The sequence below is a fragment of the Symphalangus syndactylus genome, chromosome 16 (genome assembly GCF_028878055.3).
Source record: "Symphalangus syndactylus isolate Jambi chromosome 16, NHGRI_mSymSyn1-v2.1_pri, whole genome shotgun sequence".
Lineage (NCBI taxonomy): Eukaryota > Metazoa > Chordata > Mammalia > Primates > Hylobatidae > Symphalangus > Symphalangus syndactylus.
Window position 1 is genome coordinate 34,199,906 of NC_072438.2, and position 22,878 is coordinate 34,222,783.

A 22,878-nucleotide genomic window follows, 5' to 3' on the forward strand; every position below is an offset into this window, starting at 1 on the left:
AATGAGGATGGGGCTCACCCCTGCCTCTGTCATTCACCAGCTGTCTGACCCTGGACATATTACCACCCCTCAGAGCCTCAATCCCTTCACCTGTGAAATGTGGAAAATGATGCCTCACACATGTTGTTTGGAGAATTAAATGAGACCACATGTAATAGACATTCATTCCTCCCTCCTGCCACTGTTCATTGTCACCTGCTGCCACTTGTGACTTTCACAGTGCCTATATAGGGCAGGCTTTAATAGATGTTGGTACCCCTGTAAATCCTAGACCTTTGGTTTTGGAGTGGATGTTCTGTTTGTTTGTTTTTTGAGATGGAGTTTCGCTCTTGCTGCCCAGGCTAGAGTGCAATGGCATGAACTCGGCTCAATGCAACCTCTGCCTCCGGATTCAAGCTATTCTCCTGCCTCAGCCTTCCTGAGTAGCTGGTATTATGGGCATGTGCCACCATGCCGGGCTAATTTTGTATTTTTAGTAGAGACAGGGTTTCTCCATGTTGGTCAGGCTGGTCTCGAACTCCTGACCTCAGATGATCTGCCCACCTCAGCCTCCCAAAATGCTGGGATTACAGGCGTAAGCCACTGCACCTGGCCTGGAGCGGATTTTTATGCCTACATCTTAATTAGAATGAAGCTGGTGTTCTAGAGATGAGCCTCTCACCGGTCGCTCTGGGAAGCTGTGACCTAGACAGGACTGGGAGCCTGGAAACTCCTGTTGAGGCCCCTCCTCTTTTCTCATCCTAGAAGCCTCGGTTGTGTGCCTGGGTGTCAAGGAGCTCCTCTGATTGCAAAGTCAGTGGGAAGCGAACGTAATTAAGGGAGGGTGTGGAATAGTAAAAGAGTAGCACATTCTTTTTTTTTTTTTGATGAGGTCTCGCTCTGTCATCCAGGCTGGAGTACAGTGGCATGATCTTCGCTCACTGCTGCATCAACCTCCTAGGCTCAAGCAATCTTCCCACCTCAGTTTCTCAAGTAACTGGGACTATAGGTGCATGCCACATGCCCGGCTAATTTTTGTATTTTTTCATAGAGATGGGGTCTTGTTATGTTGCCCAGGCTGTTCTCGAACTCTTGGCCTCAGGTGAGGCTCCCGCCTTGGCCTCCCAAAGTGCTGAGATTACAGGCATGAGCCACTGCACCCAACCAAGGGTAGCATATTCTGACCCACTGAGTCACACAGTATAAGAGCCACAACCCGTCATCCCTCATTATGTACAAGAGGAAATTGATACCCAGGAAGGGCCTGACTTGCTTGAAGCCACGCTGTAAGTTAGTGATAGCTGCTGAGATTGGGATATAGACTTTAGAATTTCCAGTCCAGAGTATATCCGCTTTACTCATAGAAGCGGCTTTTATGGTCAGTGAAATCAAAAGCAAAATTTACCAGACATTACATACAGCGAGGACGATTGGAAATAGAATGCAATTGCCCAATCAACTGCCTCCTTTATCAGGCACTACTGCACCCTCTGCACAAAGGCTTCTTGGTTGGGAAGGCATGTCTCCCCAAAGACACCAGGAAAGAACTGGCATCAAGGAACAATGCCGTTCAAGTGTATTCGTTCATCCATTCATCTACTCATTCCCTGAAATGTTTATTGAGCACATGTTATGTTCTGTGAACAATGCTAAGTACTGAATAATGTCTACTTGTCTGGCTTCTCTTCGTAGGCAAGAAGGAGGATCTGAAATTCCACCCGGGCTGGGTTTCCAAGACCTGAGGTGCGTCTTGGAGTTGTGGGGCTGGCCCTGGGCTGTGGGATCAGGTTTAGGAAACCAGGAGGCTGTGTTATACTTGAGGGGGGCCAGGAAGCCAGAGAAGTCAGAAACATCCAATTCAAGGAGGCAGAGGGAGGGGAGTGCCACGCTTGGAGCTGAGAGCCAGCCACGGGGAGTCGGCAGATGTAGCATGGGTTCAGGTGGCCCAGAAAGTCTCCCAGAGGTCCCCAGAGAGGCCCTGCGGGAGAGCAGATGGATGGGAGGGAAAGGCCAAGGGAGCCACGTGGCTTTGATAACACTTATCACTGCTAATGAGTGAACTGGATACTTTTGTACGGATTAGACACGTGGTGATGGTTTTTGACTACTCTCCTTAAAGGGAATGAGGGCAGGAGGCACCAAGCTGAGGGATACTATAGACCACAGGCTCCCAGCCCTCTTCTATTGGTGGCTTCACATCATTCACAGGTGCAACACCCTCCCATTGGTGACATCTTCTGAGACAGGAATAATATAGGGTTGTCTCAGGAGAACAGAAAATTCCAGGCAGCAGTTTCACATGACTAGCAAAAGGAAACTTTTGAAATAGCCATGGAGGCTACGGGCTGATGAGACCCTGAAAACCAGGGTGTGGACCAAGCTGGCTGAGACTGACTGCATCCAACATGGCGCTGGATCTGACTAGATTTCACCTAGGACCTCATTATTCGCTCATTAACATACTAAACACACACCCACCAGTGCCATGACCGTTCTGAGACCACCCATATTTGGTGTAAAAATGGGTGGCATCACAGCTTTGGGAGATCGCCACCTTTTTTCCAGGAATCTTCATGAATATTCCACTCCTTGGCCGGGCGCTGTGGCTCACACCTGTAATCTCAGCACTTTGGGAGGCTGAGGAGGGCAGATCACCTGAGGTCAGGAGTTCGAGACCAGGCTGGCCAACATGGTGAAACCCTGTCTCAACTAAAAATACAAAAATTAGCTGGGTGTGGTGGCGGGCGCCTGTAGTTCCAGCTACTTGGGAGGCTGAGGCAGGAGAATCGCTTGACCCCGGGAGGTGGAGGTTGCAGTGAGACAAGATAGCACCACTGCACTCCAGCCTGGGCTACAAGAATGAAACTACGTCTCAAAAAAAAAAAAAAAAAAAAAGAAAAAGAAAAAGAAAAAAGAAAGTAACCCATAGAGTAGAGGTAGCAGCCCCAAACTCCACTGTGTGTCTCTCTCTTGAGTATACCCCGCACCCCTCCCCCCACCCCTTTTTTTTTTGAGAGGAGTCTCGCTTTTTAGCCCAGGCCGGACTGCAGTGGCACTATCTGGGCTCTCTGCAAGCTCCACCTCCCGGGTTCACGCCATTCTCCTGCCTCAGCCTCCTGAGTAGCTGGAACTACAGGTGCCTCCACTGCGCCCAGCTAATTTTTTGTATTTTTGGTAGAGACTGGGTTTCACCGTGTTAGCCAGGATGGTCTCGATCTCCTGACCTCGTGATCCACCCGCCTCGGCCTCCCAAAGTGCTGGGATTACAGGCGTGAGCCACCGCGCCCGGCCCCCCTTTTCTTGAGTGTGTACTTTTCCTTTTGCAATAAATCTCCGTACTCTCACTATTTTCTGACTTGTCCTTGAATTCCTTCTTGTGATGGTGTCAATAGCCTGGACACAAGCTGGGGTCCGGGTCCCACCGGCATTTGGGGACTTCCTCCAGCCCACCGGCATCACTTTGATTACATTCACCCTCTCCACACACACACACATCAAGGAGGAGAGAAAAGGGGAGGCAGCAAATGCTCACACCTAGAATCTTGGACGGGGATACACCAGAGTTGGAAAAAGTCTTCTAGAAATTCTGCTGCCATGCCCCTCCACCTCCCCAAGAATGTGCCTTTCCTTGTTGGGAATCACAGCTGTGGACAGAAAGAGAGGGCGCCGGAAGCACAGGTGCACAGTGGAAGTCAGTAACAGCGTTTATTGAACACACAAAGTGCAGAGTACTGGGCAAAACACTGGAAGGAAATACAGCGGAGGTTCGACAGCTGTTGTCAGCCTCATGAAGGTTACATTTGATTTGAACGGTGGGAACACCGGTTAAGCATACACAGACGTGTGTAAACAAGCCACAGAAATACACACATGCTTCTTCACTACTACACGCTTATGATACGAGATTCCCACAGGAACTGGGGTACAAGAAGCCACTGAGACACACAGCTTAATTGAAGAGCAAAGATACAAGTCTCCACCCCAGGGTTCAAGTTCTACCTCGCTACTCTGGGGATGAGTGGGAGCTACCAGAAGACACTAGAAAATACCAGAGAATGATGATGAATGTGTTTTCTTAGCTCTATTAGCCACTATATTTCAAACTCAAATTAGCATTCTACTTTAGCATGATATAAAGGCAGTTAACAAAGTACTACAATAGAATTATGTCAATTTTTTAAAACAGTAAAATCAGACCTTCTTAAAGGACAAAGTTTCTAAAAGTTAATGCCTTTTAAAATTCTTTTTAAAACAAGTTTCCATATGTGAAAGACTTTCCAATAAATCTAGTGAATAGAGGCATTTTACTACTCTGTATCTGGGAAATTGTTTTTATTTTTATGTGCTTTTAAAAATTTTGTAACTTTTTTTATGTGCTTTAAAAATATTTTAAAGTAGGGTTGCCAGATAAAATACAGGATGTATTTTAGTGCATAAGACGTGATCATCCTAAAAGCTATTCATTGCTGATCTGAAGTTAGAATTTAGCAGCTATTTTTAGGTTAACAGGCCTTTGGAACTTCCAGAGCTTCCCAATAACGGGGGGCCTAATTTATCTTCATTTATATGCTAACACTGCTAGAAATAAGGACTTATTCTTCTGGCAGGAAAATTGTAGATAATGTAGAACTTACTCAAATATTGGAGAGATTTTCATTTCTTACACCCTTTATTGTCACCACTTTAGCAGTGCATGTTTGAGTCAGTTGAATTTTTTACCTTGAAATCTTTGGCTGAGGTGGCTAGCGACAGATAGTAAAATTAGATTGCAGTCTGAGGAACAGTCTGGCTTGAAAGGTCCCCTGTACTAGTCACACACTCAATAATTTCTTCTGTTAGCATGTGACAATCCCCCGCTCCAAAAATGTGACACTCACATCTTGTCCCATTACATATCTGTTACGCTATGCATCATCACTTCTTGTCACTCTCTTTCTTTTTCCCCTTTCTACATTGAATTTTTTGGAGAATCAAAATCCTTGTGTGCCTCACAGAACATCAGGCCTGGATCAATGGACGGCCATAACCCCATGGAAATAAGAAAAAGCAAAGTTCACTTCCCTGATGCCTAGAGGCACGAAACTATGAACGGTGGTTTTGTTTGTTTGTTTCCTGTTTGTTTCCCACACTAGCAGGCAAACTTGCTTCTGTCAAATATGTTCATGTTAATGTGTGTAAGCGGACAGGACAATGTTGCTCTAAAAAAAGTGAGAAAGAAGTGTTGGTAGACTGAACTGATACATACTATTCTAGAAATGCACTTCCTGGTATCTGAATGTACAGCTTGTATCTTATTTGAGATTTCTAAATCAGAGGAGAGATATTTCAACACGAATTCTGCTAAGAAATGAAGTTCGCATGAAACTTTGTCATGAAGGAATGTAAAATTATAATACTAGCTGAATTCCTATATCCGATAACTATTCTTTTTTTAAAGAACACCAAAGAGTATATTCATATGTAAAGAACATAATTTATGTTTGGTTTACACGTATACATAAAATTAGCAAATTATTAGCAAGCATATAGATTGCATTTAAAGGCATGGACAGCTTTGACATTCAAAAGCTATTTGTTAACTGAGTCCAAGTATGCCAGTTTTAATTCTGGGCCTGATTATACGTGTTTCTACCTTTGGCCAGGTAGATGCTCCTTTGTTCCTGGAGATCTTTTCTGGGGAGGAGGAAATGTAGAAGAATATGAGAAATTGAGTTGAGGCAAAGAAGTCATGAGGTTTAATATCACCATATAAAGGAGAAATTAAGTAATATATATATCATTAAAATAGAAAAAATATTCCCATGCACCCTCTGCCACTTAACATTGCTTAAAGTAAGATAGCATTCCATCCAGCTATTTGCCTTGTACTCTTTTCTCTTTAGAAATGCTAAATTCAAGGCTGGGTGTGGTGGCTCACGTCTATAATCCCAGCACTTTGGGAGGCTCAAACTTGAGCCCAGGAGTTTGAGACCAACCTGGGCAACATACTGAAACCCCATCTTTACAAAACAAACAAACAAACAAACAACTAGCCAGATGGTAGCATATGCCTGTAATCCCAGCTACTATGGAGGCTGAGGTGGGAGGATCACCTAAGCCCAGGAGGCAGAGTTTGCAATAAGCTGAGATGGCACCACTGCATTTCAGCCTGGATGACAGAGCCAGACCCAGTCTCAAAAAAAAAAAAAAAGAAAAAGAAAAAGAAAAAAAGAAGTATTGGGTTGAAACTTCCATCTTTCAGACATTGCTTATGCTATTCTGATGACAACTAGCTTATGACTCCGAATGTTCTTGGCCAACCTCAGGATGAAGAAATCAGGCTACTGCCGTACCCAGGACAAAATGGCCAGAGAGGGTTTGCTTCCTGTTCCCTTTGTGGTCACAATGAGGTGGAAGGCTACAGCGGATACATGATAGGGTGATGGGCTCCCTGCAGGCAGAGCAACCACCACAATTCTCCATAAGCAGAAAAAGCAGAGCATGGAAATGTGTCCCAGGAGGAGTGAGAGCCCACCTTGGATGTTCTAGAAGGTTTGAAAGCTCAGTAGGCCTCATATCTCCGTTTTGAACATGTGCTTGGCAACTCCATTTGCAGTATGAGCCCTGCTGGATTCCCGTCCCTGGCCTGCTGAGGTTTTTCTGGTGGTGAGTGTTACTTAACATTTCCTGCTTTGAACTGCCTAGAAACCAAGTCATGGCCCCACTGGAGCAGTGCTCTGGAATCCAGATGAAGGATGGAAAGCAGACCTTGAAGAGTTCCCACTGGAGGTGGAGCCTTCCTTCTCCATCACCTCTGCTTCCTTCTCTTCCTGATCTCTTCTTCTGTTCTTCCTCCTCTGCCTCCTCCTCGCCTTCCTTCTGCGGTGGAGGGTCAGGGGACAGCTCACTGGGGTGGCGCCGAGGCACTCATATGGCTGTACGAGAACCTGGACAGGGAGGCTCCTGTGGTCCTGCCTTCCTCCTCCTCCCCCACCTCTCCCCTCGCCCCTGGGGGACCAGGATTGGGGCAGCAGGGGAAGGTGGCCATGAAGCCGAGGCGGAAGCGTTTGTTCATGAAGCAGTAGATGATGGGGTTGACGCAGGAGGAGGTGTAGGACAGGAGGAGGATGAAGGAAATGGGGGTCCCTGAGAGGCGGCGCTCTGCGGAGGCGGTGTCGTAGGCCCGCCAGGCGTTGGCGCTGAATATGGGCATCCAGCACAGGAAGAAGAGGACCACGATGACGATGAGCATGCGGATCACCCTCTTCTTGGCCATCAGGTTGGCCGCGGAGCTGCTGCTCCGGATGCGGTTGGCCCTGCTGCTGCCGCCGGTGGACAGCTGCCGGAGCTCCAGCTTCCTCGGGGGCCTGGACTTCTGCAGGTAACACCCATCGCTGTCCTCATATTTGCCGCTGCTGGTGGTGCTGGGTTTCCTTTCTGGGTGGGCAAGAGACATCACTCATTGTGGGGGATGGGTCATCCCCGGTAGAAGGCATGGAGCCCCCACTCCCCTCCATCAAGAAGGCCAGACCAAAAACGAACTGAGAAATGGCAGACAACCTGGCCTTACACTGATATCGGTAAGCATTGATCTATATTTGTTCTTCCCTTCAATGAAAAGCTGCTTAAAATGAATAAAATATATAATAAAAACAATATCTTATGTATGTAGGTTACAAGAAAAAAATCATTAAAGAATGAATATTCACACTCTTTTCCTTCCCTTCATTAGCTCCCCAGAGGGAAGGTTCCTGCTTGCAGGTAAGATTCCAGATTGCTTTTATGATGAGGAATCTGGAGAAGAAGAAAAAAACCCATGAAAACCAAAGAAGCTAGAGAGACTCAGTTATCCACATAGTAGAGGGCTGAGTTAGGGCGTGGAGTGAGAAGGGAAAAGCTATGTCAACAAGGGTGTCAAGGTCAATTTTCATGGACAGTGGATTGGAATGAATGGAGAAGGAGTGAGGCTTTGTGGCCACTGCAGGGTGAAAATAAAAAGGAGGAGAGAGGTTGAGGAGGAGACAACAAAAAGCCGGCTGTGGGTTAGGAATCAAATCCCTTCCAGTGCCTTTGGAGAGACACAAAACAGGCTGGAATTACAAGTAGCTCTGGTTGTGGAAGAGGGTCTGTTTGCATACAGCACTACAGAACAGCTGGCATAGAAGAGGCCTCAGCTTGTTATTGGGTTATATGTGTGTTACTTTATTCCACTCAGAACGCTTTTGAAAGGAATGATTTCCCCATTTTACAGATGAGAAAATGAAACACTGGGCCCATGACTGTGCTTCTTGACACAGAGTCTCATAAGAATACTTAAAAAATTTTCCAACAAACTTTACGTACACGCTGGGTATACCTATTTAAATGATAGAAAACAAGCTTTTGTGCTTATTTGGCATAAACACACAGCTACAAGATAGTTACCTTTAGCAGACTTCTTCTGGCTAGCCTCAAATTTTATTCCCTGGTAGAGTTCCAAAGAGATTAATCCATATGCCACCATCATCACAATTCCAGGAATAAGAAAAAGGATGAGTAACAGGAATGTGTGCCTAATGAAATCAAAAGAAATCCAATAACCAGCAACTTTAGGCCTTCAAACTCAAATGGGAAGGAGTGAATAGGGTTTATGTTTATTTTTACTGGCCTGAGCAAACACATTAATTACTAGTATTTAATATCCTTGGCAACTTCATGTCTGGCAATTCAGTCATTATAAGTTGTTTACTTCTTTTCTTTTTTTAGATGAAGTCTCTGATGAAGGACTAGTTTAATTGGAAAAGTTTGGCATAATTCTGTGCTTGAAAGAAGTCTACGTATTAAAAAGAATGTAAGCTTTAAAAAATGAGAGTATGTGAATAGCATTTCAATAAAGCTGTTTTAAAAACCCTTAAAAATTACTTACATACATCAAGAATTTCTATGCGCTACATATAGGCTAAGCATTTTACATACATAATTACATTTAACTCTCATAATAACCATTGAGGTAGGTGCTATTGTCTTATTACCTACAGCAGAGAGGAGGAAACTGAGAATTAAAGAGATTAAAAAATTTGTCCAAAGTCACACAGCTGGTAGCAGAGGTGGAATTTGAACCCCCAAAATATGATTCCAGAACCTAGAAGCTATGCTTTTAAGCATCACGGTATACCATTTGCCAAACAACAGAGTAATCAAATGCTTAGGCAGGGACAATGGAAAACCTTCTGGGTTTTACAAAACATGCCATTCTGGCTGTTTCCAACCCATAAGCAGCTCAAACATTTACATGGGTGTCCATTCTCCATGACCCTGTGAGGCTAGCATAGTGGCATCATCATTCTAGTGCATGGCTGGGTAGAGCTATGCTTTCTCTAAACATCTTTGATTCCTGAAGAATCACAGCCTCCTTCTTTATGAGTCTGGCCCCTAAATCACTTCTGCAGTCTGGCATGTGTGAGGTTACACGATTAGGCCATAAAATTGTCAGAGGCTCATGGTGGCTGGGCCATTTCTCATTTCAATTTGACATGTTTTGATAAGATTCCTTTTCAAGCCTTGGAAATATTCCTCTCATTTGCAACGTAATTCCTGTGTGTGTGTGTGCTACCTGGTTGAAATGAAAGGAGGAAAGCAAGAAAAGCAGAGATGATCTCAGTTTGGGGCTGTTACTCAACGTCTAGTTCACTGCTTCTAAAACATCCCTGGAATTGGTAAATATAATACCCTGCAATTTGCATAGCCTTTTTTATAATGATATTTTTATGCACGTATTCTCCTTTGTATCTTACAGCCACCCAATGAGGTAGATTTTTCAAATATCCACATTTTTAACTCCTTATAGAGATAAGGAACCTGATGTTCAGAGAGCTTATGTGAATTTGCCCAAGATGCCCAGTTAGTAAGCAAAGGAACCAGTATTAGAATCTTGCGTTTTCATTTCTGGTAAAATGGTCTGGGTAAGTACCAGAGCTGCTGCAGCTCTAAGAAAAACCATGTGGGATTTGGGACTCATTCCCTGCCCTGTCTTAATTCTTTAGAAAATCATTGCCAGGTGCAGTGGCTCATGCCTGTAATTCCAGCACTTTGGGAGGCCAAGCTGGGAGGATCACTTGAGCCTAAGAATTCAAGAGCAGCCTAGGCAATATAGTGAGACCCAATCTCTATTTTAAAGTAAAAATTTTATTAAATAAAAGAAGGCCAGGTGCGGTGGCTCACGCCTGTAATCCCAGTATTTTGGGAGGTCGAGGCAGGTGGATAACCTGAGGTCAGGAGTACGAAACCAGCCTGACCAACATGGAGAAACCCCACCTCTACTAAAAATACAAAAAAATTAGCTGGGCATGGTGGCGCATGCCTGTAGTCCCAGCTACTCAGGAGGCTGAGGCAGAAGAATCGCTTGAACCCGGGAGGCGGAGGTTGTGGTGAGCTGAGATCACACCATTGCACTCCAGCCTGGACAACAAGAGCAAAATACCGTCTCAAAAAAAAAAAAAAAAAAAAAAAAAGAGAAAGAAAGAAAATCATAGCTCTACAATTAATCAGCCTAACCCTCCACTACAGCATTTAGAAGCATACTGCATAGTGATTAAGCACAGAGCCTCTGCCTCTTTCTTAGGTTTGTGAATTGGGAAACTTAACCTTTCCAAGTCTCAGTTTCCTCAACTGCAAAACGGGCACAATAATAATACCTATCTTAGAGTGTTTTCAGAGGATTGATTGAATGAATATACGCATGGCATTTAAAACAGAGCTCGCCAGCTAAGTGTTTGCTATCATGATTATCCTAGAACAAGGCTAGAATGACCTTCTCAAAACGTCTCCAGGAAACTGATCCCCCAACCACTCTGGGCAAGGCATCTCAGTTTTTCATAATATTGCAAAATTACATCAAGTTGTATTTTTAAAAATAAACAATGCAACCTTACCAGGACTGCTGCATAACATCATTTGGCAGTAGAAAGCGGCACATATTCGCGGTCTGGTTGTTATTTTTGGTAAAAGGCACCAAGTTGCTATAAATGGGATACGGAGTCATGATGGTAAAGGAAAGGCACCAGGTAGCAGCAATCACCTTCAAAGCATGGGATTTTGTTTGCCAGACCCGGGACTGTAAGGGTTTGCAAATCGCACCATATCTCTCTAGAGATATGGCTACCAGGTTAAAGGTAGATACACTCACAGAGGTGCCTGGGAAAGGAACAAAGAAGCCGGTTATGTTGACTCTGAAATACAAAGTTTATTTGCACATTAGCTTGAATATACCTGATCTGCACAGGTTTGATATCAAAAGAAAACGCTTGGAAGGTAAAGAAATATTGTGTATGTATATTTTTAAAAGACGATTTATTCTCAGCTTTGTTCCAGAAAGGGTTTAAGGCAGTTAAAGAAATGGATTTGTAAATACATCTCATTGCCAATTTTTAATAAGTTTATGGAGCTTTGATTATCACCTAACACCTGCTTAGGCTCAAGGTGCTCATTAATTAATAACCGAGGGGATGAAATTCGTTCTTGCCCCCACAGAAGAGGTTTCTCTAAAATCTGAAGAAAAGCTCTAATTTTGAGTATGGTCTGCATAGTTAAGATGATTCTAAAAACCCGAGATTCTCAAGGGCTCTGTGACCCTGAAAGGTCACTGTGATCCGAGCCAGAGGCATGAAGGCTTTTTCTAAAAATTTTGAGTACATACTGTTCTTAATAGTGAAACAATCTATATTTCAAAATGCAGCTTGTTGAAAAAAATAAGTAGTAAAAAAGATGAGGGAAAATGCCCCATACAGTAACTAAAGGTTTCGCTGGGTGGGGGACTAAAGTCTCCTGTCTTATTGTTTTTGTTTTTCTGTATTCTGTAGAATGAGCAAGCATCACCACTACAGTGAGAAAATATCAAATGCACCTCATTTAAAATCATGTATGTCTTGGCTGGGTGCGGTGGCTCATGCCTGTAATACCAACACTTTGGAAGTCCAAGGCAGGCAGATCACTTGAGGTCAGGAGTTTGAGACCCGCCTGGCCAACATGGTGAAACCCCGTCTCTACTACAAATACAAAAATTAACCAGGCATGGCTGCACGTGCCTGTAATCCCAGGTACTTGGAAGGCTGAGGCAGAAGAATTGCTGGAACCAAGGTTGTAGTGAGCCGAAATCACACCACTGCACCCCAGCCTGGGCGACAGAGAGGCACTCCATCTCAAAAATAAAATAAAATAAATCATGTACTTCTTGGTCTTAGATGGCCTATGGAAAAAAAAATTAAAATAAAAAATAAATAAAATCATGTGCTTCAGCATTGCCCAAAAAGCTTAACTTCCATTATTTTTGTATTTGTATATGCATGCTTATTAAAATGTCCTATTATTCCCTTAAAATTCCCTGCAGAGTCCTTCTGCTATAAATTCTGTCAGTTCTTCTGAATATCTCTTACCAAGGTTTCTTAAACCTCAGAATTAATATAAATTTGGGAGCAGAGGTCCTGAAACTGGGGTCCTTAGATTCTCCTTATTCTTATGGATATAAACTAATTCTCTGAAACTATGTCCAAAAATGTCATTTTTCTAGGGATCCTAGCTCTAGCTTTCCTTAGAGTCTTAAAAAAGTCTATGACCCCCAAACCATTAACTAAAAACTCATGTTCTGGGGATAGGATTTGCTGTGCTTTACTGGATTTTACCCTAAAGAGTTGATGACATTTAGAGTCAAGAGTATAGCCCAAAACTCTCTAAGACTCAGTTCTGCGTAATGGATCATCAATAACTATAAACTCACTGGCAGGCAAGCATTCTTTTTCTTTTTGCTACAAATTAGGAGCTAATGAATGTTAATTATTAGTATTGAGGAGACTGCAAAATTAAAAGAAGAACCTAAATTATTGGAATTAAAAATCCAACAAAATTATTATGGTATTGCAAATACTTTCAGAATGATGTTGCTTTTCTTTTGCCCAATAAAATATTTTTTATGCAGTTGAAATTTACATAACATAAAATTAAACATTTCAAACTGAACAACTCTGTGGCACTCACAATGTTTTGCCACCACGAAAACACTCACTTAAAATCTCGGTTCACATTCTCTGGTTAAGATTCCCAAATAGTATTACCATAAGATATATATGGATGGGCCTCAGATGTCTACAGTGCTAGTTATTATTATTGCTTCATTATTTAACAATGATCTTTTTCCTTTGTAAGTTTTGTCTTTTTTTTTTTTTCCAGAGGACTTGGACATGGATTGACACATTCTTGGTTTTTGGTGGCACGAGGGTCAGTAATTCACCATCATTTTGTCAGTGCGGAATCCCACTTCCTCAATTGGGAAAAATAAAGACTTTTAAAGATTTCTGGTCATTGAAGACTGCCCTAGCCTAACTCAGTTCTGCATATTCTGCAAGGCTTGGTCAGAACAAAAAATAACTCCCTTCTAATTTCCCATCTCTGCCCTTCTCCCAACTAATTCTCAGAAAGGGCAAGGGACTAGACAATCTGGCACCCAGAGAGGACCAAGAAATGTGTTTCTGTTCAACTTCGAGAGAACCACAGCAGTTGGCAAACTGAGGTAGCACGCTCACCACTGTGTGGCTGCTAATCTGGACTCAAATCTCAGCTCTGTTGCTTACCATCTGTGCGGTGTTAGGCACAGTATGGACTTCTCTGTGCCTCCGTTTCCTCCTTAGTGAGACAAGGAAGAATCATTGCATTTACTTCATAGAGTGGTTGGGAGATAAGGTAAGATCATGGAAGGCAAAGCACTTAGTACCACATCGAGTGCATAAAAGCACTAACAAAATTTAGCTCTTGTGATTTTCATTATCATCATTTTTGTTTGGCATAGGCAAAAAGCCACATATCTCAGGACCAGCTTAGTGACCCCATAGCCCCCAGGAGCAAATTCAACTTCTCATCTAGGGGCAGAGACCTCTCTCTCTCTCTCTCTCTCTCTCTCTTTCTGCCAGAGATGGCCCCAGCTTTGCGGAGAACAGGCTGGGAAGTGAATCCTGAGAAGAGAATCTGGAACTGTGATAGAACTGGTTTTCAAATAGCCCCTGTTCCCTAAGAAAACAAAAGGAACAACTGCAAAGAACCCTCCTCCATCATCCTCACCCTCCCTAGAAGCCAGGACTCAAGTTGGGTATAGATCAGGACACAGTCAACAGCTTCCAGAAAGGGATAGAGCAGCTTAAAGTCACTTTTGACTTCAAACAGAAGCAAGCAAGTTCCTCTTCCCTTCAAGTAGAAGCAAGCAAAATCAACTGCCCCTGTGTTTTCCTATCAATTTATTTCACTCTTAGAAACTGATCTCCGAAATGGATTATGGGGACCAACTTGTGGGGAACATATAAGGATGACTGTCAAGCCAGCGCCAATGTCCTTGCACACAGCCATGCACAGCCTGATGTTCTGTGATTCAGCCCTCAGCAGGGCTCCTTTGCTGTGATTGTCAGAGGTTTGGAAAGGTCTGGGGCTGAGTGGGGTCTGGAGCAAGCTCCAGAAAGAGTCACCAGCAGCAACTTACCCATGAAGTAGGTGGTGGTCTTGCAAACGGCGCTCCCGAAGATGAAATCCTTGAGCAGATTGGGGATGAGGTTGAACGGCATGCAGAAGAGACAGAGCATGAGGTCGCTGACAGCCAGGGAGAGGAGGAAGATGTTGGTGACCGTCCTCATCCGCTTGTTCCGAATCAGCACGGTGATGACCAGCGTGTTTCCCAGCACGCTGAGCAGGAATATCAAGGAGTACAAGAGAATCTGCACCGCTGGCTGCCACTCTGCAGAGAGTAACAGCAGCAAGACGGAGGGATGGAGGTGATGAGAGCGGAATGCTAAAACCGAAGCCAAGGGTGAATTCCTGCCGATTTACCCCCCACCGGGGTGTACATCACTGGACCCACGATTCCTGTCCTGACAACATTTTGCAGAAACAAATTGAGGAAAGCAGAGACTGAATTATTTTGTTTTTAGAAGGTTGGTTTGTTAAAGGATCACTCAGGGAACCACTTTTTCTTAAGAACAAAGCTCCTCAAGTGAACAGTGATCACTTTCTTTCCTGGCTGCTAAGCATTATTTCACTTTAATCACTTCATGCTGGGTTTCCCCCCAAGAAAAGAAAACAGCTGCATGGTGACAACACCTTTTCTGCTGTGCTTGTAAGTTCAGGCTTTGACACTTGTACTCCCTCTTGCTTCACTCAGCTTTTCCTCCCCTGCTTTTGTTCCCCCAAGTTCTATTCATGAATGCCCAACTCTCCCATGGGGGACAATAAGAATATTTGACTCTATTCTGCTTTTTAATCTCTTCTCCAAACTTCCGAACATATGACTTTATCCAGCCTTGTCTCACAATGACTTGGTTATATATATTTTTTATCAGCCTTGCCTTTGCTGATTTCTCCCACAACTCAGTCGTTTCCTGAATTAAAATAACAGCTTCCAACACTTACCTTTGGAAGGACGGGGTTGATCCAAGCAGAAAAGCGTCTCATTTTCGAGCCCGAGTTCGCAGGGAGAAGTGATGTTGCTTCCATTCACAAGAAGGCTGTCAACCACATCCATCCTTGCCTGCTGCTTTCCACCAAGTGCTGGAGAGCTGGTGAATTGCTCACTCCCGGCTCATTCCTCTAATGACCGAAGCGTCTCCCAGATGCAACCTGCCGTGGAGGAGCAGGGAGGGAGTGATTTCCAGGTGTGGGCTTTTTCAGCCATTCCTAAAGGCGACTCGAGTTCACCTCACTCACTCCAGCTGGGCAAGCATTTGCGCTCCTGTTGTGGAAAAGGCAGTGAGCGCAAGCCAAGCCTGCTCCACCTTCACCCCCCGCCACCTCCCCCGGCCCTTTCCTGGGCCAGTCTTAGGGCCCTGAGTACAGACAGCCTGCCTACCCGTTAACCATTCTGAGTGTGGCTGCTTTTTACACACATGTGTACACATGCAAGGACACATACACACACACACACAGACACACACACACACAGGCTTCCCCAGTACTCCTCTATATAGGAACCCATCACCATCCCAGACATATGCAGAAGAAAGCCCAAACTGGCTGTGTGAGACAGGAACAATTAACACGGTAACAGATCCGATAATGCAGACCATCAGGCCTAAAGAACACGGAGGGACTGTGTTCCACCTCCTTATAGAAAAGCAATTAGTGCCTTTTTAGCTTTGGAACCATGCCCGGTGGCGTGTGTGGATAGAACCGCTGGCTGGTTGTTAAGTTGCTACTAAACACAGTGTTGTTTCTCGTGGTCTCTGCCCTTGTTAACTAGAAGGATTGAGGCACTTTTGAACATAGGTACCTGGGTCCTTATTACAAAAGATGTTAGTAAGATTTCCTCTTCATTCATGAAGGCTTGCGTTCAGCACATCTTCATTGAGAGTCAATCATTTGCCAGTCGCTTTTCTAGCATGTCAGCAAATAATGAGCAGAATTATTTCAGATAGTGAGTACTACAAAGGAAGTAAAGCAGGGAGATATGATGTATACAAACAGATTAGGGGCTGATTTTTTGGGGGGCGGGGACAGGGTCATGCTCTGTTCCCCAGGCTGCAGTGGAGTGGTGCGATCATGGCTCACTGCAGCCTTGATCTCCCTGGCTCAAGCAATCCTCCTACCTTAGCCTCCTGAGTAGCTGGGACTACAGGCACACACCACTAAGCCCAGCTGATTTTTTTAGGTTTAGAAGAGAGGAGGTCTCACTATGTTGCCCAGGCTGGTTGGTCTCAAGCTCCTGAGCTCAAGCAATCCTCCTGCCTTTGCCTCCCAGTTTTGGGATTACAGGCGTGAGCCACTGCACCTGGCCTGGGGCTGCTGATTTAGAAGGGGTAGTCAGGAGAGGTCTCTTAAGGAGGGGACTGTGATCTGAGACCTGAACCACAAGAAGGACAAAGTCTTGTGAAGATCCAGGGACAGCTTCTCACAGGCAAAAGGAGGAGTATTTTTAGCAGAGGTAACAGCAAGTGCAAAGGCCCCGAGGTGGGAATGAGTGTGGCCCCATTGAGGTACAGAGGCAGGAGTGAGCAGGAGGCAAACAGCAGGACTTGAGATCAGAGAGGGGGGCCATCTCAGGGGCCTGGGTGTTCCATGAAGCTCTATGGTGCTGGAAAGCCCTTCGACCTCCATTGCACAGATTATGTCGTCAGTTCAGACCCTTTGGAAAGCAGACGACAATGACTGTGGAACCTGCATTTCTGATGCGCTGCTTGGCTGTGCTGAGACTTGGTCCGTTTGCTAGATACCCGTGGGGCTCCTTGTGTACTGACAATGCTTCCACTGGCAGAGCTGCATGCTACATCTTGCTGAGTCTCTGCCAGACACAGAGGAACTAACGCATTTTTACTGTCAATGTGGGGCTGGAAAGACAGTGGTGCCTCTTTTCTTTGAAGCCATGAAGACCACATGGTTGGGGCATTTAGTCACAGAAACAAGAAGGGGAAGGGACACTGGAGAAGCTGTGGATGTTATTAGGAGGACAGGCTTTGGCATCAGACAGACTTGGGATCAAATCCTGGCTTCACTGGTTACCTGCTAGGAAATACTGGGCAAGTTTGCTTCCTTCCTTCCTTCCTTCCTTCCTTCCTTCCTTCCTTCCTTCCTTCCATTTCTTTTTTTCTTTCTTTCTTTCTTTCTTTCTTTCTTTCTTTCTTTCTTTCTTTCTTTCTCTTTCTTTCTTTCTTTCTTCTTTTCTTTCTTTCTTTCTTTCTTTCTTTTTCTTTCTTTTTTCTTTTTCTTTTTCTTTCCTCCTTCCTTCCTTTCTTTTCTTTTCTTTTCTTTTCTTTCTTTCTTTCTTTCTTTCTTTTTCTTTCTTTCTCTTTCTTTCTTTCTTCTTTCTTTCTTTCTTTTTTTTTTTCTAAGACAGAGTCTTGCTCTGCTGCCCAGGCTGGAGTGCAGTGGCATGATCTAGGCTCACTGCAAACTCCACCTCCCAATCACAAGCAATTGTCGTGCCTCAGCCTCTCAAGTAGCTGGAATTACAGGTATGCACCACCACAAACAGCTAATTTTTGCATTTTTAATAGAGACAGTTTTCACCAAATTTGCCCGGCTGGTCTCAAATTCCTGACCTCAAGTGATCCAATCGCCTCGGCCTCCCAAAGGGCTAGGATTACAGGTGTGAGCCACTGCACCTAGCCTGGGCAAGTTTCTTAACCTGAGACTCATTTCCAACTGTCAAATGGGGATCAGAATGATTTAATAGATATTTGTTATGAAGATTGAACGATTGACTCAAGACAGTGTCTGACATACAAAAAATGTTCAATAAATCACAGGCAGCAGTATTCATAGCCTTCCTACAAGAATGGCTATTTTCCTTTTACAAATGAGAAGGCTGGGACTCACAGTGGCCACATGCTTTGCTGGTGAGAACCAGTGGTGGATTTCCCCTCGAGGACTCTGCAGACCCCATCCTCACACCACTTCCCATGGCATGGAGCTTTCCATCCCTATTCTAGCATCGTGTAGCCTGTTTGGAGCCAGGGCTCTCGTCTCTCCTTCTCCTTCCTGCTATGAGTCCTTTTGTGTGAATCTTCCCTGTCTACAGATGATGGACCCTGCTCGCTGGGCGATGACCCAGAGCAGCTGTGTTCTGACATGGGAAGGGATGAGCATCCAGGGTTTTGGCTGCTGCTTCAACTGCTCCAGCTGGGCAGACATCACCAGCCATTCAGGGTGCCTCCTGCTGAGGCTCGTCAGGCCCATCAGCAGCTGCTTCAAAAGCTGCGGGGACAGTGGTTCTGTAAGTCCAAGAACCAGAAGAGCAGAGGGCTGGGCATTGACCTGCCCTGAACCAAAATGGAGCCCAATTTGGGGCAAGTTCCTCCTTTCCCTTCCCTTCCCTTTCCCTTCTTCCTATTCTGTTTCTTCCTCCTGCTCATTGGTTGGCAGGAAGTGAGAGTGGGAGATGTGGTGGATGCTAGTGATTTTGTGAACTCACAGTTGGGGGGATGGCAGCATATTTGAGTGCTATTTTATGCAAACTTTACTGCACAACTGAATTACCTGGGTTAGTGGCTTAAAAATGGTGATTTCCAGACTTTCCTCCCAGAGATTCTGATCCTCAGCCCCGAGCCTGGAAATCTGCATTTTTATCCAGCATCCCTGGGGATTTGGAGACCTGTGATCTCAGGATCACTTGTGGGGATACTCCCTGGGAACCATTAAGAGGGTGAGGGGAGCTATCAGAAGGCAGAAATTGAAGCCTGATCTTCACCCCTGGCTGGCTGGGAAGCATCAACAAAGAAATTACTTAACCTTTCTGAATTTCAGCTTGCTTGTCTGTAAAATAGGGATGAAATAATGCTACTATAAATAAAACAATACATGGAGACAACTCAGAACAATGCCTGGAACATAGTGCTGGATACTATTTGCTATTATTAATGGGTAAGATTAATTCTAGGGATGCTCTATTTATCTCATTTTCATGGCCAGATTAAGGGCTTGTATCAAGATCTTCAATACCCTACCACAATATCTGGCATATAGTATGTGCTGGTAAATATGAATGAATAAACAGCAAAAATTAGAGGAGCCAATATTTCATTGCTTATTACACCAATTGATAATTCTATTACATTGATTCCTTTTATGGCCATCTCTGTGTTTTTTACTTTGAATTTGTGAGCCCATGTGATATGCTTTGGCTATGTCCCCACCCAAATCTCATCTTGAATTGTAGCTCCCATAATTCCCACTTGTGGTGGGAGGGACTGGATGGGAGGTAATTGAATAATGAGAATGGGTCTTTCCCTTGCTGTTCTTGTGATAGTGAATAAGTCTCATGAGAGCTAATGTTTTTATAAAGGGGAGTTCCCTTGTACATGCTCTCTCTTGCCTGCTGCCATGTAAGATGTGACTTTGCTCTTCATTCACCTTCCACCATGATTGTGAGGTCTCCCCAGCTATGTGGAACTGTGAGTCCATTAAACCTCTTTTCTTTATAAATTACCCAGTCTTGGATATATCTTTATTAGCGCATGAAAACAGACTAATACACCATATGACCTAAGAGTTCAACTAACAAAAGAGAATTGCAATGAAAGATTCCAATGCACTTTCAAGGGAAAAGCTGATGCATTTCCCGAGTGTCAGCCCTTGTTTCATTCCTCAACATACACTATAGTGAGCGCATCATAAGTGCCAGGTGCTGTATTTGGTGCTAGGGATTTTGGGAGCCAAGTGGATGGAATTTCTGTCCTTGTCAAATGGCTGTCCTCTGTGGGACACAGAAGATGAGTAGCTTGGGCAAAGTGGAAATGCCTTCTCACCTTGGAGACCTAACCTGTGATTAGGCACAGTTCCAGGTGAATTGATACAAATGGACTAAATTGAATTGGAATGGCATAAATGCCTCCCCTCTCTCTGAGACACACACAGACACACAGGGCATAAGTCCACATGCCTCCTGCAGTCCACAAAACCCTTTCAGTATTAGGGACTCTCTTCTCTGTCAAACCCGGCCCTGGAAGGAAAAGACATGAGCAATCTCCATGGTTCCTGGATGATAAAATTATTAACTGTTCTCCAAGCTATTCTCCATGTTAAGAAACAATTGTTCTAAAACACCTAAAGGATTTATATGTACTTTCCCCCTCACGATGACATTAATCACATGCTCATTGCAAATTTTTTAAAAATAAAGAAAAATAAAGCCTGGGTGCGGTGGCTCACACCTGTAATCCCAGCACTTTGGGAGGCCGAGGAGGGTGGATCACCTGAGGTTGGGAGTTCGAGACCAGCCTGACCAACATGGAGAAACCCTGCCTCTACTAAAAATACAAAATTCGTCGGGTGTGGTGGCACATGCCTGTAATCCCAGCTACTCGGGAGGCTGAGGCAGAAGAATCGCTTGCACCCCAGAGGTGGAGGTTGCAGTGAGTCAAGATCATGCCATTGCACTCCATCCTGGGCAACGAGAGTGAAACTCCATCTCAAATAAATAAATAAATAATAAAGAAAAATAGATAGGTATAAATATAACACAAATATATTTTGGGGCTCTACATGATTCATTCTCAATGTGGTGCCACTTTCAGAGAAACTCAGACACTCAGAGGTAGTAAACAGGCAATTTCATGTATGGGAGACTCAATTCATACGGCAGCCTGACATTTCTTAAAATTCTCTCGCCTCTCTGCAATTTCTCTGTACACTCTGCTGCTCAGATTGTCATTCCCTGAATTCCTCATTCCTCACTCTATTCCCAAACTCACTCAGAGTGCCACTTGCTAGGGTTTTTCTATTTTCCTCCCTCTAGCCTTCTCAGCCTTCTGGAACTGGCTGACTGGGACTTCTCTTCCTCATTGCACGCCAGCCGAGCTTGGTTGCTCTGGGAAAAGTTAATGCACTGAGGCTCTCGTGCACCCCTGGTGCCCATAGAAGGCAGCTTGCAACCACCCTCTCAAGTTCTTCCCCCATGGCTGCCCTCCTTGGAAAAAGCATAGTGGACCTCTGCTGATGAATAGATCCTTTCTCCTTGAACAGAGGAAAGCCAGTACTGTGTCTACTTGGAGATGTCACTTAGCAAACTGGAGCTGGGATTTGGGCAAGCAGCTTTGCCTCTCTGAGTCTCCATTTCCTCACCTGTAAAATGGATTTGCAGCGATAATGCACATCTCAGAGGCTGCCGGGACCTTACTTCTCACAATGTGTGTAAAGCACCCAGGAGAGCACTTTGCATGTCATAGGGGCTCAATAAATGATAATAACAAGCAAAAAGTATATTGATAGGAACATTAAAACCAACCCTGATGCCACTGTCTCAAGATAACCTTTGTTAATGGTTTGGTGATTATGCATTCAGCCTTTTCCTCTAACTACATTCTTAAAAAAAGAGAGAACTGGAATAACACTCAATATACCATAATTATTCTACTTACCAATTTTTTGAAAATGTAATTTTAAGATAAATTTTTTCTCTCAAAATGAGAAATATGGTTTTTGCAGCATAATGGAAAAATGTATTTTTTTAAAAAATTTAGACAGACAAGAAAGTAAAAACATCTATAACCCTATCATCCGGAGAATTTAAAAAATGTTTTATATACATCCTATTTTATGTATTTATTTTGCATATGTCTTTTCTTCACTTAACATTATTCCATGATCATGGGTTTTTTTGTTTTGCTTTGTTTTTTTGAGATGGAGTCTCACTATGTCGCCCAGGCTGGAGTGCAGCGGTGCCATCTCGGCTCACTGCAACTTCTGCCTCCCAGGTTCAAGCGATTCTCCTGCCTCAGCCTCCTGAGTAGCTGGGACTACAGGCGCACACCACCACGCCCAGCTAATTTTTGTATTTTTAGTAGAGATGGGGTTTCACCATGTTGGCCAGGATGGTCTCGATCTCCTGACCTCGTGATCCATCCGCCTCGGCCTCCCAAAGTGCTGGGATTACAGGCATGAGCCACTGCGCCCGGCCGATATTTAGGTTTTATTGTTAGCTTTTTGTTTTCAAAAGGGAACACATACACACATATTTTTGTGACATTTGATGTACATTGGTAACTTCAGGGCTGCCGTCAGCCCAATTACAGCATTCACATTGAATGCAATGCAAACGTAACCTCATAAAGTTGTCCACGCAAGGTGCATGATCCCCTGGAGCTGCTTACCTGGCAGGCCTGGGCAACTGCTTTCCAGAAAAATCATACTATTTTATAAGGCTCCTATTTAACAGTACTGGTTTATTTCCTTTTTTTTTTTTTTTGAGATGGAGTCTCACCCTGTCACCCAAGCTGGAGTGCTGGAGTGCAGTGGGGCGATCTTGGTTCACTGCAACCTCCACCTCCGAGGTTCAAGAGATTCTCCTGCCTCAGCCTCCTGAGTAGCTGAGACTACAGGCACCTGCCACCACGCCTGGCTAATTTTTGTATTTTTAGTAGAGACGGGGTTTCACCATGTTGGCCAGGCTGGTCTCGAACTCCCGACCTCAAGTGATCCACC

At 44.3% G+C, this 22,878-nt stretch overlaps 1 protein-coding gene across 1 annotated transcript; it reads right to left on the bottom strand.

The window, feature by feature from the left end:
- Positions 1 to 6,483: 6,483 nt before the first annotated feature.
- On the bottom strand, positions 6,484 to 15,716 carry CCKAR (cholecystokinin A receptor). The gene is made up of 5 exons (XM_055246568.2): positions 15,379 to 15,716; positions 14,456 to 14,707; positions 10,869 to 11,130; positions 8,383 to 8,510; positions 6,484 to 7,395 (listed from the first exon to the last, which is right to left on the bottom strand). The coding sequence occupies exons 1-5, from the start codon at positions 15,488 to 15,490 to the stop codon at positions 6,863 to 6,865; spliced, it is 1,287 nt and encodes a 428-aa protein (XP_055102543.1). The 5' UTR covers positions 15,491 to 15,716; the 3' UTR covers positions 6,484 to 6,862.
- Positions 15,717 to 22,878: the final 7,162 nt, after the last annotated feature.